Source organism: Pezoporus flaviventris, unplaced genomic scaffold, assembly GCF_033815535.1.
Source record: "Pezoporus flaviventris isolate CSIRO_AGI_PZ_B2104156 unplaced genomic scaffold, CSIRO_AGI_Pfla_v1 ptg000007l, whole genome shotgun sequence".
Classification (NCBI taxonomy): Eukaryota; Metazoa; Chordata; class Aves; order Psittaciformes; family Psittacidae; genus Pezoporus; species Pezoporus flaviventris.
Genome location: NW_026892555.1, coordinates 85,884,106 through 85,901,056, shown reverse-complemented (window position 1 = coordinate 85,901,056; position 16,951 = coordinate 85,884,106). Strand labels below are relative to the sequence as shown.

The following is a 16,951-nucleotide window of genomic DNA, read 5'->3' as shown; positions in this document are numbered from 1 at the left end:
TTTGAGAAGGTTGCAAAGAGGCACAAAATGTTGTCAGCGCTTTTTAGATTGTGTTTGACAATAGTCTGCTGAAGTAGTATGTTCCATCCTGTATGCAAATTGAACTTTGTCAAATTGTCTTACCACAAGATATCTGTATTTGATACTATATTTCTTTCTCACAGATTCTGCCTGGCTTGTTCGTTGGCAACTTTAAAGGTAAGATTAGTTTTATCATTATCTCTAGGATTACTTAGCAGGGGCCTTAAGGTGTTTTACAGGCCTATGGAATTCACTTACATTTCTGCAGTTTCTTTAATCCCATCTGCTTCATTTCTGCATGCACCTGGTAGCACTTAAAGAAGAACTTGTCTGCTCTCTCATCCATGCGCTGTTCTGCAAGTACTTTAAGAGAAGAAAAATGAACACCATCTCCTCGGAGCATGCTTCAGCTGGAATTCCTAAACATTGGCCTGCCTTAAATGATTCCTGTGCTTGGCAGGCAGGCCAGCCTGTGAGCCAGACAAGATTCTTTGTAAGGCTTATTTCAAGCCTGCCTTATAAGTAAATGCTTAGTATGCCTCCTGCTCATTGCTTTCATTATTTTGGTTATTTATAACAACTGCTAAAGAGTTCTGTTATCACTGCCTGTGAGACTGATAGGTCTGCATATTGCTGTCTGACCACTGATACTTGTCTGTGTCACAGATGTAATATTATATGGATTTTTTTTTTCCTTTTTTCATGAGGCTTATTTTTTGTGTACAGAAAGACAGAACCATATTTAGAAAACACAGGAAACTTCAGGAAGTTCCTTTAGGAAACTTTAGGAAACTTCATGTAGGCATCCAAATAAATGACCTGTTCTGAAAGCACCCTGTCAGCAGCAGTTTGAGCTGATTGTCTCCAGTTGTGCCCATACAATTGTTTTCATACCTGTAGACTGTTTCTGCTATGCTTGAGTACAAAAGCAAAGCAGGACTCATAGAGGCAGTTGTGATATCCTGTCCTTCCTGGTCTGGCTGATATCACAGCGGTCTATTAATACTGGACAACATCTGCATTAGATTTAGATGGTCCTGCACCTCCTCTCTGCCTCATGCCCCCTTCAGCTTTTTCCCCTCTATCCCAAAACCTGTGAGTTCAGTGGGTTTTGCCCAATTTACTTGACTCTGCACCTGCTGACCTGTGTTGCTGGTCCTGTGCTTGCTGCCCCTTGGGAAGTGGAGCTGAGCACCTTGAGAGGCAGCCCAGAGGTACATGTGAAGTTAAAAGCTGCCTTTTGTCACACTGGAATGCAAACGCCAAGTGTATCAGTTTGAGGGGGAGATAATCATGCCATGGTAAGGGAAATGAGAGGATGGAGGTGAGTTTATACTGGTGGAAGTAGGTAATGAAAGGAGAGAAAAAAGCAAGCTAGCAAGATGAAAGGAAAACAAGGGGAAAAAGGATAGTTTTGAGAGCACTTGGATGTATCACTGCAAGGGTGGCCAGTGACAAAACTAAGTTGGTCACAGCCATGTTGCTTCCTCATTTTTATTTATTTTATTTTTTTTTTTTTTCCTGTCAAATTCAGGAGAGGGGTAGGATGGGAGGATGTTTGTAGTGGAGTCCTTTAGGTTTCAAGCTGTTTGGCAGGATGGGCTCAGGGAACTTGGCTTTCAATCTGCCCCTCTCACTATGGCCATCTAATAAGCCCTTGGTAGTCCAGCCAGGACAGCAATACTTAGCCAGAGCATCTGTTTCTTGGTGCAGTTCTGGTTTTGGGTGATGAACCAGCTAAGGGGAGTTGGCCAGGGTTGCAGAGTGAGTCAGCATCTCTGCGGAAGCCAGGGCCTGCGACCTTCTGGCTGGTGCTTCTCTGGCCACTCAACTGTGTGCCTTGCAAATGGTGCTTAAAATGGCATGTCAGGGCACTTCCATGCAGAGTAGAGGCATGCACATGAAGATGGTGTAAGTGGGCAGTGCTTCTGGAAGTCAGGCTGAAAAAAAAACAGAGGCTGAAATGCTTCAGCTACTGCCATAGAGTGTAAGGATGGGTTGGCTTTAATCCCAGTGTCTGTGTTTGATGTTCTGTTTGTCAAATTGATTTAGAACACAAGCAAAATGTTCATTTATTTATTGCTATGACCTTTGCTCATAATGCATTTAACCATTATGTTCTACCATCATGAGTGTCTGTTGTTATAATCTTAAGTTAGCTGTCTTACCTGGAGAGGAAGAGAGAAGGTTGGTGTTACAGTACTTCACTAATACAACAGCCAGCTGTCTGCATGCCTTGTTCCTCAGCGCCTCCTCCCTCCTGCCCTGCTTAAAAGCAGTTTGCATGAGCCCTCTGTACAGTGAGGTCATCCCAGTTAGGAGCAGGGTGCTGGTGAATCTCCAGTGTACTTTCCTGGAGGAGTTTGATTGCCATGTTCCTGGGGCATGTTCTGACAGGTGGCACTTCTTGAAAATGTGATGAATAAATTTTGAGGCTGCTGTAAAGGGGATCCTTGGCTGAGAAATGCTCAGCAGAATGTATAGGTGGGATTGGTTAGAGTGTCCCAGTTTGGGCAGTTGAAATGTCTAGATACTGTCAGAGACATGGTTTACACAATTATTTTGTGGAATGCACGTTAGAGCAGGCTCCTCCTTCTTCAGCTTGAGACTGCTAGCTTGAGTTGAATAAGATGGCATCTTCTCAGTAAGAGGAGTAATACTGAATCCCTGGCATTCTGCATCTCTGCCAGACGTAGTGCTGAGGCTTCGTAGCACCGTCTTGGCTTCTCTGCCGGGGGTAGTAGAGAGGAGGGAGCGTCTGCGGAAGGCGGGTCAGGGGAATCTCTCACAAGTGCTCTGATCTGCCCCCTGGAGGAGAGCTCTTCCGGCAGCCCGGGCAGGCAGGGTTTCTATAGCTAGGTCAAAATGACTCTTCTATGCACACTCCTGTCTCCCTGCTGCATGGGATAACCCTGGGGGCACTGACAGACTGGCAATAGGCGCAGTTGTTCCAGATGGGTGCCTCCCTGCTGAATGAAGGCAGGATGTTAAAAACGTTAAACACTGTAATCCTGGATAGCTGTTGTCTGGAGAGAAGGTATCCAGCAGTTGTTCTAATTGGGGAATTATTATTCAATATTCAGCAATATTTCTGCTTTATGTATAGGGTTTCTTACTGTCTTTTTAGGTGTAACCAACTTAAAAACAATCTGTGACAGACAGAGCAAGTGCAAACTCCTCTGCTGAGGAGACCTCTGACTGAGAGATAAACTGAGTCCCAGGAAAAACTTGTGAAATAAATCTGTGGCAGGGAAGGTTTGTTGTCTTCTGCCACGCAAACTTTTAGGCACATAGAATGAAAGGGGCCTTTATAACCACCATAGCGTCTTTAGGATAGAAATTTACGTGTGGTCCTGATATGGAATACACTGAAGAACATGCTAAAAAATCCCCACAAGTCCACATAACTTGAGTGTGTCTCTGGAAGACTCCTGAAAAATCATAGATCTTGGCATGTCTTTAAGTGCTTATTATCTTGTAAGATCTATAAGCATGATTCTGCTTATTAATAGCATGTTAACACTGTGTTATGTTGCTGAGGGAGTGTATTTGAGATTGGGCAGCTAGAGGGCAGAAAAATTTAAGAAGAACCACAGTTGCCCATACAAAATGCCAAGACTTGAGTTTGGTCTAAATGCCCAGAAGAAAACTGAGCTCCTGGGCTTCTTCACTGAAAGTTAATGAGGAGTTATTTCTTTGCAAGTGGGAGAGTGGTGGCTAAGAGAAAAAAGAGGGAAGAGAAAGAGGTAGTTAACTCTTCTTCCTGCCTCTAGTTTGGACAAAATTTTGGATTGCTCCACATGTACCTTACAGATGAAATTTAGTCTTCTCAAAAGACAAAGAGTTTATTGTGGGATTGCATGCGGCATGTCTACTGCATTGGAAACCTGATGTCCCTTGAAAGGCATCTGTGCTCATGATGAAAATAGGTGCTTTGTTCCTCAAGAGACTGATATGACAGGGCTTTTTAGCCTGTTTCTCTGCGCAAGTAGAAAAAAAAAACCTGTTCCTTCTGATAGGAGGCACTAAATGAATGCTTATTTGGTTCCGAACCAAAAGGTGTAGCAGTAGTGAGCACCACAGACTCAGGAGTATTTCTACCTTGAATATTAAAGAGCTTGTGTCCTTCCTTATAATCATATTTGGAAGATTCAAGTTTTTCCAATGGAATATTTGGGGGCTTTCTGATTTGAAGGGGAAAGCCACAATATGAGGTTTAATTCCCCCCAAAGAGTCCAGTGTTGCTGTGGATGAGCTGGAGAGTCTAGGGAAAATTTCTGCCCTTCCAGTTAATAAGTGTGTAAAAAGGCAGTGCCCACCAAGTAGTTCTGCTGTGTTTATATATTGAGTTAATACCTTTTATCAGCTGCTTTATTTTTTGGGAGGGTGGGAGGTGGGGAGTTCCCTTTTCTAAGGTTTTATTTCAGGTACTGACAACAGGAGAGGGTAAAGATCCCTTTTTTCAGGTTCATCTTTTGAAAGAAGATGCTTATAGTTACTTTCATTAAACAGAGTACAGGACCCTTTTCCCCACCTTTCTTGCTCCCTGAAAAGGTCATTCTGAGATGCTGGAACGAAATATGTATTAGAACATAGTGTGAAATGGGGACAGGAGATGTAGAGGTTTTGTTTATATGTGTAATTTTTCTGTCTGTGTCTGTAAGTGCAGATGGACTCTGAAACAAAGCTTTCCTGATGGGGAGGCCATTCTTAGTAATAGCTCTTAGTGCTCCGAACCACTAGAGAGGAGGTTCTCCCTTAGGCAGGTATCTATCTCTAGTTCTCTCCAAAGCAGAAAATAAAGTGTAGACAAAAAGTTTCCTTATTTAAAAAAATAATCTAATGATGATGAAACTGTAGTCTGTACATCTGCCGATTGAGACTTCATACTTTTGTCCGTACAGAGCTGACTTGCTTTCTCTAAGCACTTACTTATTTTTGTAGAGATAAAAAAAAAATAGATAATTGTATACTAAAAACTTAATACTAGCTTACAGTGCTATAGGAGGAGCATGTGTGTCTTCTCAGACTAACAACAAAGTCAGAAATGTGAGCTGTGGAGGAAGAAGGGAGGATGTCTTTTAGTTTGGGACAGCTGGCTAATGGGAGTAAACGTGACAAAATTAAAATAAACTAATCTCAGTTATTTTGTGGAGACACTTGATCTTCTAAATTCACAAGTGAGTTGCAGTTAAATGTTGCAGATCAGGTCCGTATCACTGTAATGCTTTTTTTCCCCTGTTCCTAGAAGGATGCTTTTTTTTTTTTTGTTGTTAGCGGTAGACATGGAAGACTGCTTTTCTTCTCATCTAATGCTCCAAAGGGAGAAATCTTTATTCCTCACCTTGATCTCTGTGGAGGTACTAAAATACTAAAATAAGAGGGAATGGTTGTATGTACATTTGAGACTTCATCAGCCTAGTGTTGGAGTCCCTCAGTCATTGATATGTCTTACTTGGAGTGGCTGGAGCAGTATTGTCTCCCTTTTGCTTATGGGGGATGAAAGCACAATATGCTAGGCTGTTTGCTCCCCAGACACACAGTAAGACTTCCCAGAGAGACAAATTCTGGCACACACACCCAGTGCACCACCATTACCCCCCCAAAGTCCTATTTTGATGACTGCCATTGCTTTTGCAATTGAGTGCTTGCAGTTCTGTGTATGAAGAGAATAAGGCAGGAGTCATAGGGTGAAACTGAGGGAAAAGAAGTAAAATGTGGGTGTGGTGGGAGGGAGAGAGGAAGACTTCTCCAATGTGGAATGGGTCCTTTTTTGTAAGGAGAGAGTTTCCTGAAGGCTTTACTCAAAAGTCCACATCATCTGAGAAGTGTTTGGCTGTATGAGAAGCAATATTAGGTAACCTGCTGTGAAGAATAATACCATATTTGATGGACCCTTTGGGGGCAAACAAGATGAACTCTAATAGGTTTATCTCATCTTTAAATTTGGAAATGGAGTGTTGCGCACAGTGATTTCAAAATGCAAGCCTGCATGTAGTTGTACAGCACTGTGCTGTGGTAATAGTGACTCTTCTGGCTTTTGGAGGTCCTTTGCATAGCCCCTTAATTTTTTGGGTAATCTATGGTATGAGACCATGAGTGACGGGGTATCTCATTTTTACTGCTGTTCAAGTAGCTTTGTCTGTAGCATCTGTAGAGGCTTATGGCAGGTGCCAGGGGAACCAGGGGAATTTCCCATTTATAAACTGTTCAAAGTCTAGGTCCAGATAATATAGTCATTGTCTGGGAAGCTTTTTCTCCTGTATGTTTGTGATTTGAGTGGTTGTTTCCTAAAGATATTGAGGACCTGGTGGTTACCCTAGGATGTAGGTCTGGTTTAGCCATTTCCAGCTTGTTTCTGGTAATATCTGAAATCTCGCTGTCTGTATAGTTTTGATGTGTTGAAATTCCTTTAGCCTAAGTCCTTGATTAACTGAAGAACTAAAATAATTCAGTCCTTTTGAGTTGTGCTGTGTCCATTATGCCTTTCACACTGATTCAAAGCAGGCAACATTTAATTTGGATCACATCTTCTTTTAAAGCTGTTTCTTACCATGTTATACTGGTAATTAGCGACTGGGGTCTGTTGGTCCTATGTATTGTGCCATGTCTGATGGTATGTATTAACGCAGTGAGTTCTAGCCAGAAGGTTCTGAAATATGCCTTTAACCTTTGGAGAACAGAAAGCAGTGATTTGTAGGGACATGTAGGCTGGCTTCTGGACTTCCAAGTCCTTGTCTGCTTAGGTGTTCTCTGAGGAATCACGACTGCCCTATAAACTTAAACAATGTGGAGGTCAGGTGGATTAGAAGACTTCCCCTGGCAAACATTTGTGTTTCTTCGTTGAGATGCTTACTCTGACATCTTTTTAGGAAATTTTAATTGTTCTGTGAAGCTAGACTTTAATTCTGTTTCAGAGCTAAATCTGCTAATTTTTTTCCTGAAGGATTAGGCATCTGTGGTGGTTGTGCAGGCTTGACCAGTAACAAGTGAAATCAATGCAATTTTAACTTGTCTCTCTGTTCTATTAGCCTTAGAGAAGCCTTCATAATTGGATTAGGTTTGAATTTTATTGCCTGTTTCTGTGCTCATGTGGATCTTGTCTATGGAGCAGTATAATTAAATGCCTAATTTCTCTTTGTGATGTAGAGAAGGCACTGAAACTTTATAGTAGAGTGGAATAAGATGAAGTAAGAGATGCTAATTGAACTCTTGCACGTACATAAAGAATGTCCAGGTGATGCTATTGTTATTTTTGTACCTAGAGAGAGACAGTTTGAAACCTTTGTGGTCAGTGCTCTTTTTTTTATGTGCAACCAGGCTAATGTGAACAGATTGTATGGGCAGATTTGGAAGGCAGGTGTTCACAAAACTACTGCTGTAATTGCCATGGTGTACTGTGCCATTCTCAAGCAAAAAGGTCAAAAGTAAATGGGCACAAACTAACTTTTACCTGAATTAGTGGTTCTTTGAGGTAGTTTTCTAGCACATTAACGGTTTAGTATGGGGAAGGTTGCTCACTCATGATAGATGATCTATTTTACCTCCTTTCTCATAGAAACAAACCTGTGTTTTCTCAATATCTAGCATCAAATTTTCAGTCGCCCTAGTTTGCTTTCCAGTTTTGAATGTTTGAAACCCTTGGTTACAGGTCTAGGAACCACCTTTTTACAACTGCACTTCCTTGCTGTAGCATTGTGCTTTTTCACACATTGTGCTGTTTATTGCCTCGATCTCTCGTCAGAATTAAAATTATGGTATGTATTGGTTAAATGCACATTTTACCCTACTCGTCTCCAGGAAGTAAGAATCTAGTTATCATTTTGGTTTGCCCAATTTCCTCAATTGAGTTTACCTCAATTCAAGTGTTACAGTTGGCTTCACTTCTCAGCCCTGGATATCGCAAGGTTTGTCTCCCAAGTGAAACTACATCTCCTGAAGGGGTATTTGTGGGTAGAGAAGATGTAAGCTATTTCTTGTACAGCTCTGACTGCTTGTTCAGATGGCCATCACCTGCACATGGGCATACACAGACTTACATTTCAGATGCAAAATACATGAAACTTCTGACTTAAGAACATATTCCTGAGTCACTTAAGTTTCTTCTTTATATAGTATATAATTTGCTTTGGAGTTAGAAGTGTGTCTTCCCGTTACCCACTCTGATGGTGTTCTAGAACAGCTGCATTTGGGGTTTTGCTTTACTTCATGAAGCTGAAAAAAAAAAAAAGTACACGATAAGTGATTTTCAACATGCAGAGTGGGCTATTCCAAGAGATTAAAGAAATTCTGTTCCTTTTCTTCCCTTTATTACAGATGCCCGAGATGTAGAGCAATTGAGTAAGAATAACATTACGCACATCCTTTCAATCCATGACAGTGCTCGCCCTATGGTCGAGGTAAGAGGTGTGGGGCACTCCATGGTAAATACTGGCTTTGTTGTTGTTGACTGTTACAGTCATCTTGGGGTTAATTTCTTGTTCTGTGCAATTGATGTTTTGAGACTGGTGTTCCTGTGGAAATGTTTGACAGCTGTAGTTTTGGCATCCAGTCTCAGATTTTGTTGTTGCTATTATAACAGTAAAAAATCTAAGTGACAAAGGAAGAACTAATTACAGTGTCAGTGTAACACACTAGGGGGATTGTGTTACTTATTTATAGTAAAGGTAAGTTTTCTTCTGTGTGCAGGTCAAACAAAACATAAACAACAACATTACCTCTCACCTTCCCCCATTACCAAACCTCCTTTGTGCTTGGGCCCCTTTCATAGCAGATGTTTGTGTAAGAGGTTTCTAGTCCTTTTCTGTGTAAAATAGCCTTATTTGGTCTAATCATCTAATATAGCAGAGGTTTGTAGATCTCCCACACTGTAACATGAAGTACTATTCCCCATTTTACTGAAGGGAAGCTGATTTGAAGAGCTGAAATGACTTGAATTTCTATGTCATGTTGAGCAGTGAAAGAGCTGGGACCTGGCTCCAGGTCTTTTGGATTGTTTTGCTCTCTTCTTTACACCAGCTTACTTTGGCAAGAGGGGGGTTTGGGAGTTTGGCTGGGCTTTGCTACACCTTAAGATCCTGCTGTGTGATTTTACTTTGGGAACAGTTGTCCCCTTAAATTTGTTTGTTCCTTTTCTGCTTTCTACTTTTCATGAAAATATGCCAAAATGGTGGGTAAAGCTGGTGTTAGCTCTCAGGTGCTGCTGAGAATTTCTGCATTTCATTCTCTTCAAGTAAGGTCTTTAGTGAATTCAGTCCTTAAACTACAGAATTTCCACCTCTTGCAGGCAAGTCAATAGGTAAGCTGAACAAAAGGCATCCCTAATATGTCATGGTTAAAACCAAACTCAAGTTAATAGTGAACTCAGGGTAGACCTTGAACTTAAGAGTGTGCTGAAGCAGAGCTTTAGCTGTTGACTTTTATTATTTCCATTTGACTTCTGTTGTGCCTGATGCTTATTAAGTCTGAAACGTACTGAATTTCAAGAGTGCTCTTAGTTGAAGAAATAAACTGGGTAAGGGACATTTAATGTTTCCTGTAGGGTGCTGTTGTCTAAAATGAGTAGGAGCTTGCTTTGCTTTATTATCATGATTAGAAAAGTAGGAACACTAATTATGGCACAGATAATTATGGCCAGTGTTTCTTGTGGAAGTGGTAGTTTTGGCAGCCCACAAGCCGCCTTCTCGCTTGTGGTGGTGCATCTGTTTGTGAGGCTGCATGGTAAATAGACCTGGGAGCTTTTGTGGGTTAAATATAACCAAGTCACCATTTCTTTCTCTAGCTACTGCCACAAAAGATGTGAAGGACTGTATTTATCCATATCTGTTCTTGAGCTGATTTACAGTAATGTATCAAAAATTACAGTGGCATGGGAACAGCTAGTGGCTGTTTGAGGATACGATTGCTTTATTCACCTGTGCTTCTAAAATAAATGTTTCTCCAACTGTGCCTTCTGTTTTCTGTGCACAATATATTCCTTTTTGTGACAGTGGTCTGGAAAACAGCTGTTAAAACTTCTCCCCAGTTCTTAAAGTAGTGGAAGCAAGTTCCATTTGTCTGGGAGCTGATTATTAATTACTTTATCATTCATAGTCTAACTGTGATGTTTGTGTGCAACTAAATGCTTTCTGTTAGGAGCAAGAGCCTAGAAAACATTTGCTAGGTTGTGTTACTTCCTTTGTTATTTACATCTTTGTCAGGTTGTAGGTAGGTTTGTTTACAGCCTGTGTATCCACATTGTGCTCAGGGCTTGTTCTCAAATCCACTGAAGTCAAATGGGAATGCTTTCCCTACATGTCTCCCTCTTCCGCTTTCCCCCCAGATTTCACTTGTGGAAAAGCTAGGGTTCAGAAATTTGACGTTATTCAGACCTCTAAACATGGAATTGCAGTGATATGAGAATCTGCCCTCCCTGAGATTGTTTTTTGTGTGTGTGAATGTTGATCACCTGTAAAAGGCTGCCTTTTCTTGGACTGCAGTGGTTGCATTTGTCTTTTGCTGCCAGTATTTTATCTGAAGTATTTCCTATTTAACCTGTAGGAAATGCTGCAAATACTTCATTCAACAAAACTTTCTGTTTAGTGCAAACTGTGGAAGGTGTTTTTAGACATCAGAAACTCGGTAGTGCTGTAGTAATGTTATCAAAGAGAATTTGGCCTTTTTTTGGCTGTCTGTGGAACAAGTGAGTATCTGTGCATACCTTAGCTCTCAAAGAGTTCACAAAGTCAGATACAAAAGTTTCAATAATGACTGTTTTGATGCAGTAATACTTACAATACAGCACTTAAAGGTGATGATGTTGGGTAAAGAAATGACCAAATGAAAATGACCAGTCTGGCTTCATGGTCCATGGTCAAGAATACAATGCTAAAAAAATAAAAGCAAATGCCAATGTATGTGGTGAACACCAACTTGCTACAGTTTTCCATGGTAATAACTTATCATATTACCCCTTTCTGTGATGTTACAGTCTTTTACTTGATTATTTAAAATGCTCACAGTACCTTTTAAAAAGTGTGGTTTCCTCTGTGCTTTATATACTGCAATATTCAGATATATGTTCCTTTAGTTCCTCATAAGTTGGTAAGCTATTAGAAAATGATTGAATCATTTCACAAGAATTTTATTGGTTTAGGTTACATAGGATGTGCCTGCTGTGAAATAACTTAAAAAAGTGTTCTTATGCAAATTTGGTTTCATACATTACATCAATGATCATCTACAAACCTTCGTGGATGTCTGATTTATGGGTGGCTCCTTATCAAAGACTGGACTTAGGAAGTTGTGTACTTTCAAGCTGGAATAACAGGAAAAAGTAGGTTTAAAAATCAGTTGGATTCTAAGACTTTTTATACCATTAGACATTGGCAGCCTGCATTAAGTATAAGATACGGAATTGGTCTGTAGGGTTTTGAGGGATTTAAACTGGAAAGAATTTGCCAAAATCTGACCTGAACTATCTTGCAGTATTGCCCCTTAGTTCTTTTTGTATAAACTGTTTCAAGGAAGTTTGTCCTCTAATAAACCCTGAAATTAATTTGTGTTTAGAAAGCATCCTAAGGCTATTGTTCCAATAAAGTATACCATGGTTATACAGGGTCTTAACCACTTAGGTGGTTTTGTAAAGATGCAGGTTTATAACTCCATCACAAAAAACTACAGGTAACTGGTGGTGGGTCCAAGAGAAAGGACTGCATACTGTATGGAACAGGGTTTGTTATTTCACATGTATAGAAGTCTTGTGTCTTCCCCCCGCTCCCTCGAGTAAGAGCAACATCTGACAGTATCATGTGTGTTCCTGCAGAGGCACGGAAGCAATAACCTTGGTGAATCAAGTTGGCTCTTCCAGGTCACTTTGGATGTCTGCCCATGAAATACTGACAGATGTTTTATAAATCCGCACAAAAGCCATATATGGAGGTGAATAATGCCACCTGCATTCTAATCTATATCTTGACTACTTCAGGTTTTAAAATCTCTGTTCAAAATGTGAGATACACTGAAAGGCAGATGGGGAAATATATCTTGGAGTGTGCTTTAAACAGTAATGTGTCTTGGTGGTAACCTGTTGAATCTATCCAACAGGCTGTCATCTTTCTGTAAGGCCTTTGACATGGTCCACCCCAACAGCCTCCTGTCTAAACTGAAGAGATGGATTTGATGGATGGACTGTTTGACAAATGAGGAGTTGGTTGGATGATCGCATCCAGAGGGTAGTGGTCAATGGTTCAATGTTCAGATGGAGATCAGTGATGAGTGGTGTCCCTCAGGGGTCCGTACTTGGACAAGTACTGTTTAAAAAAGAATCATTGGGGTGGAAAACCTGTGCTATGAAGACAGGCTGAGAGAGCTGGGGTGATTCAGCCTGAGGAAGAGAAGGCTTCAGGGAGACCTTACAGCAGCTTTCCAGTTCCTAAAGGGGCCCTACAGGCAATCTGGAGAGGGACTTGCTATAACAGCATGTAAGGGTAGGACAAGGTGGAATGGCTTTAAACTGAAAGAGAGTAGATTTAGATATTAGGAATAAATTCTTTACTGTGAGGGTGGTGAAACACTAACAACATAGAGATGCCCCATCCCTGGCAACATTCAAAGTCAGGTTGAATGGGGCAACCTGAAGATGTCCCTGCTCTTTGCAGGTGGGATTGGACTAGATGATCTTTAAAGGTCCCTTCTAACCCAAATTATTGTATGAACTCTTGGTAGAACTCTTTTTTTAAACGTAGGACAAATAGCTGTTGGAGTTGGAGACCAAAAGGCTAAAGGTCTGACTGTTGTGATATCTAATCAAGCTGTTGTGATCAATCAGAACCCACAGAGAATGTGGAAGCACTCTTAATGACTCCTGAGCAATTCTTCCCCTTATTGCTTCAATTGTTACCAGCCAGTTGTTACTCTACTGCATTAGCTCTGGAGTCTTAACAACTTTTGTGTCAGTTGATGTAAGTGAAATAAGTAAAGGCAAAGCTTTTACTTAACCAAGAATCTGGTTGCAGGTCCATTGAATGTAAGAGTGTTCCTTTGGATTTTCCAGGTGTTTGACTCTGTTCTGAGGAATGTTAAATGGAGATGAATGTGGGCCCAAGTCAAACAGGCTTTTGATGTAGATTGTGCAGCTGCTTGAAAACAGCTGCTTCACATTCTGGAAAGCAAGTGTTGTGGTGGACTGTCATGTCCAAGTAGCTGCTGCACATGCAGCATCCTTAATTTTCTCTTACTATTCTTCCCAGTACCCCCCCCCCCCCCCCCAGCTATAGACTTAAATACTGGCAAGAGCAAGAACACTTTCTTTGTTGCATTCATTAGCAATTGCTGTGTGTAGTGCAGGCAGGAGTACGACATGAGTCCTGGGTAAGGAAGGTGTGCTGGAAGTTCTTCTGGTCAGAGAGTTGCTCAGGCCCTGTCCTGGAGAGGGGTTATCTGCAGAGAGGCAGGCATGGATAGACATTCTATGCAGAGAACCCACATTGGAGCATGATATGTGTGGCTGGCAAATGGGGTCATACAGGTTCAGACTGAAAGTAAGCAAGGCTTTAACTGTGAGGGTAAGTGATTGCTGAAATATATTGCCAGAGGCAACAGTGGTTTTTCTCACATGCTCCATTTTTGTGCAGAAGTTGATTCTGGTAATGCTGGGTTACAGAGGTCTTTGAGCTTTGCATTTTACAGCCAGAGCATTTCAGTCTTCAGTCTGTCTCAGACCCTTTGAGGTGCCAGTTGTGGCTTTTGTGTGCATTGTAGACATCAGTCAGAAAATGGACTGAAACTACCAGCTTCTTTCACATGGTCCACCACAGATTAGTCAGTTACTAGTAATTTTGCTGTTGCTCTTGACCTGCATCAGGAGTTTGATCTAATAAATGTATGAATGCTGTTACCAGTCACCTGTGGTTGTGGATTCCTTTGGCATTAATTTATTTATCATTGTCAGACTGACCACTGCTTCATCACAGGAAGCTCTGTGTGCTTGACTCGTCTTGGAGACGTTGTAATGATCGCAGAAATATAGATCTTAAATCAACAAGAATTTACTTTCTCATTCCTGTAGTGTGCTATGCCACAAAAGCTTTCTGTTCTTCACTCTGTCCATGACAAGTTGAATCAAGAGTAATTTTTTCATATGTGCTGTTTCTACAGGCATGTCAGTTTTCTTTCTTTTCTGTTGCTATAGAACATTTGTTTTGGTTTGTAGTGTGTTGGTCTTTTTTTTGGGGGGGGGGGTGTTTTTTTGTTTTTTTTTTTTTTTAGATGGGGAAAGAATATATCAGTACCTGTGACAATTTCAGTTAAAGTCATTTGGATGAAGTATAAGTAAATTAAATCCCTACAAAATATGCACAATTTTTGGGGTTGGAGGTTGTAATCTCTCTCTGCTCAGTACCAGAGCTGTCATGACTTTCAGGCGTCTCCATATGAATAGGTGATAGTGATACTCATATACCAGATGGTTCTGTTTCAAGTCTTACCATTTGTAGGATTTCTTCTCTGACCAAAAAGAGTGATCTTAGAGCACTGCATGTTATTTTTTGAATGTTGCAATAATGTTTTCTGGTTGCTGAGAAAATATTCAGTGATGCCTATGAAACATTTGCTCTTCATTCTCTCCAACTTCCTTAAAATATTAGCTTTAAAGGTTACTTTTTTTTCCTCTCATTCTACATAGTTAACCAGAGCACCTGCAGAGGACAGTTATTTATTATTTTTTTCTTTGTATTCTGATGCAGTTAACGATACCATCTTAATCTGGTACATGCTATCTCCAGAGCAGTAGTTCTCCTCCCAATTTTCCTGAACTGCTGACTGTACTAAGCATCTTCTTGTCCAGTCTTAGCTTGTGCAGCCAACTGTATCTTTGGAAATAAAAGAACTTCACAGGCCAGCTCATCTTATAAAAATTTTAGATTATTTTTTTTCTTCAAATTTTACATTTCTAATCAGAGTAGAAGTAGGGTTTCAGATGCTTAGTATCCAAGAAGCTGAACTGAAAGGGAAGAGCACAGCTAAAAAAATAATCTCTGCTGATCTTTCAGAACTATCTTTCATACTCCTTGAGTAAACAGTGAAATGCATTAATAGAATACAGGCAACAAAAAGATGCTGTGACTGGAAAAGAACCAGTAAGTGTGAGGAATAGAAGTTGTAGAAAAATAAGGATGCTATAGAGAAGCTGTATAACTTATTTACACCTGTTTTATCTCTGCTGAATGCTGTGATATGCTTGTTTTACAAGGTGCTAAGAATGGGAAATTTGCAGCCAGGGAAATCACAAGAGTGAAGTGCTGGATTAAGTTTATGAATTAAAAAAAAGAGTGTGTGGCTGGCTGGTACCTCCAGAACTTTGGAGGACAGTGAAGAGCTGAATGACTGCACACGTATCCAAAACTGGGAAGTGTTTCTAAGATCAAATGGTCACAGCCTGTAGGCTGTGAGTAATGCATTCATGCTTGCATTAAGATCTGGAATTTTGTTTTGTGTTTTTTTTCAAGCCTGGCTGGATGTTGTAAATTTTAATGCCGTTTTAGCTGGGCATGATAGTCTGGCACGTTTACCAATGAGCTTTACACTATACATGTGCAGTTTTTTAAAAAAGGAAAGCAAACCAAGCTCTTCTAGAGGAATTGAACTGATAGGTCTGGTACACTGCAAGTAATCTGCTAAGCATAGTTTGTAGATAGCATTTTTGCAGGTATTTTGTTTTTTGCTATAGAAAGCTCTCGTATCTGCTGTTAGCACTTATGTGATGAGGTTTACTATGGGGGAACTTTTACTGAAGCCTTGAAGGGAAATAGCTTCATGTCCTTTTAGTTTTCTAATTCTTTCTTTCCATCACTGGTTTGTGGAAATTTTTCTTCCTGGTTGCACATTCTGGATTGACTTCATTTTTTAGGTGTGTGTATAACAGGGTTATCCTGTGCTAAACAAAAGAAAAATACCCTGTGTTGTGTTCCCAGCTCCTTCAGCTGATAACTCTGGAAGTGCTGAAAGCTGTCTTAGTGCTTTCTTCTGTAGTTCTGTAACCTGACAGAATATTGTTACACAGACAGCAGTCCAGAAAGCATTTTTCTGAACTCAAAAGTGTATCACTGCTCAACACAAAATAACTAAATAGGGAAATATTTGGGAAACCAATCAGCCCTACTTAAACAAAACAAACAAATGAACAAAAACCCAACCAAAAAAAAAAACCCAAAACAAAAAAAAACACCACCCTCCAAAAACAAAACACAAAACCAAAAAAAAAAACAAACATGCTAATTCTGGACAGATGCTGCTCAGCAAGTGAGAACCACCAGTCTATTAAAACCATGTTATGATGCCGGATAGCATAAAGTAGTCTTGAGCTGTGGGAGGCCATTCATATATGAAAATTGCATCTTCATGACATGATGAGAGAAGTCCGTGCTGGATATGGCTGTGCAACATGTGCTCTGCACAGGCTCTGCTCTCTTTGGTATCCAGCCCAAAGACTTACGGGAACTATTTAAAAGGGGGATGGCAAGGCAGTCTTCAAAATCAGAGTTGCTAATATCATATTGCAAGGTCATTACTGTTGTATAAAGATCAGCTCTGCAAATTAATAATTTAGTCAAGTCAGACTGCTGCATTTCCATCTATAGCACTAAGCTCTTCTATCACCAGTGTTGGAAGCTGTCAATTTTCAGCCTTTGTGCTACAATCAAGGGGAAGCATACAAGCACTTTTTCTAATAAAAACCTGAACTTTCTTCTATGATGTTTCACTGCCTTTTCATGGTAAGGGTTTCCCCTCATGAGATGTTTCAGAAGACCATGCTGAGCAAAATAGCTACCATTTTTCTTTCAGGTGTAGTGGCACCAGACAATTCTCTCTAGTTTAAAGTAATGCCCTGTCTGGCATTGGCTCTGCTTGGGAAGTTGGGAGCTCTAATTTTTCAAAAATTACATTGATAGCC

At 40.5% G+C, this 16,951-nt stretch overlaps 1 protein-coding gene across 13 annotated transcripts in view; it reads left to right on the top strand.

The window, feature by feature from the left end:
* The window catches only part of DUSP22 (dual specificity phosphatase 22), a 50,612-nt gene that overhangs the window by 11,886 nt on the left and 21,775 nt on the right, over positions 1 to 16,951 (top strand). For 8 of the 13 annotated variants that reach the window (XM_061449352.1, XM_061449358.1, XM_061449362.1 and 5 more), the window contains exons 2-3: positions 165 to 198; positions 8,338 to 8,420. In XM_061449352.1, the coding sequence (XP_061305336.1) occupies positions 165 to 198; positions 8,338 to 8,420 (117 nt within the window). Of the gene's footprint in view, positions 1 to 164; positions 199 to 3,259; positions 3,277 to 8,337; positions 8,421 to 16,951 lie in introns of those variants that run through there. The other 5 variants (XM_061449353.1, XM_061449360.1, XM_061449355.1 and 2 more) reach the window with 2 other exon arrangements.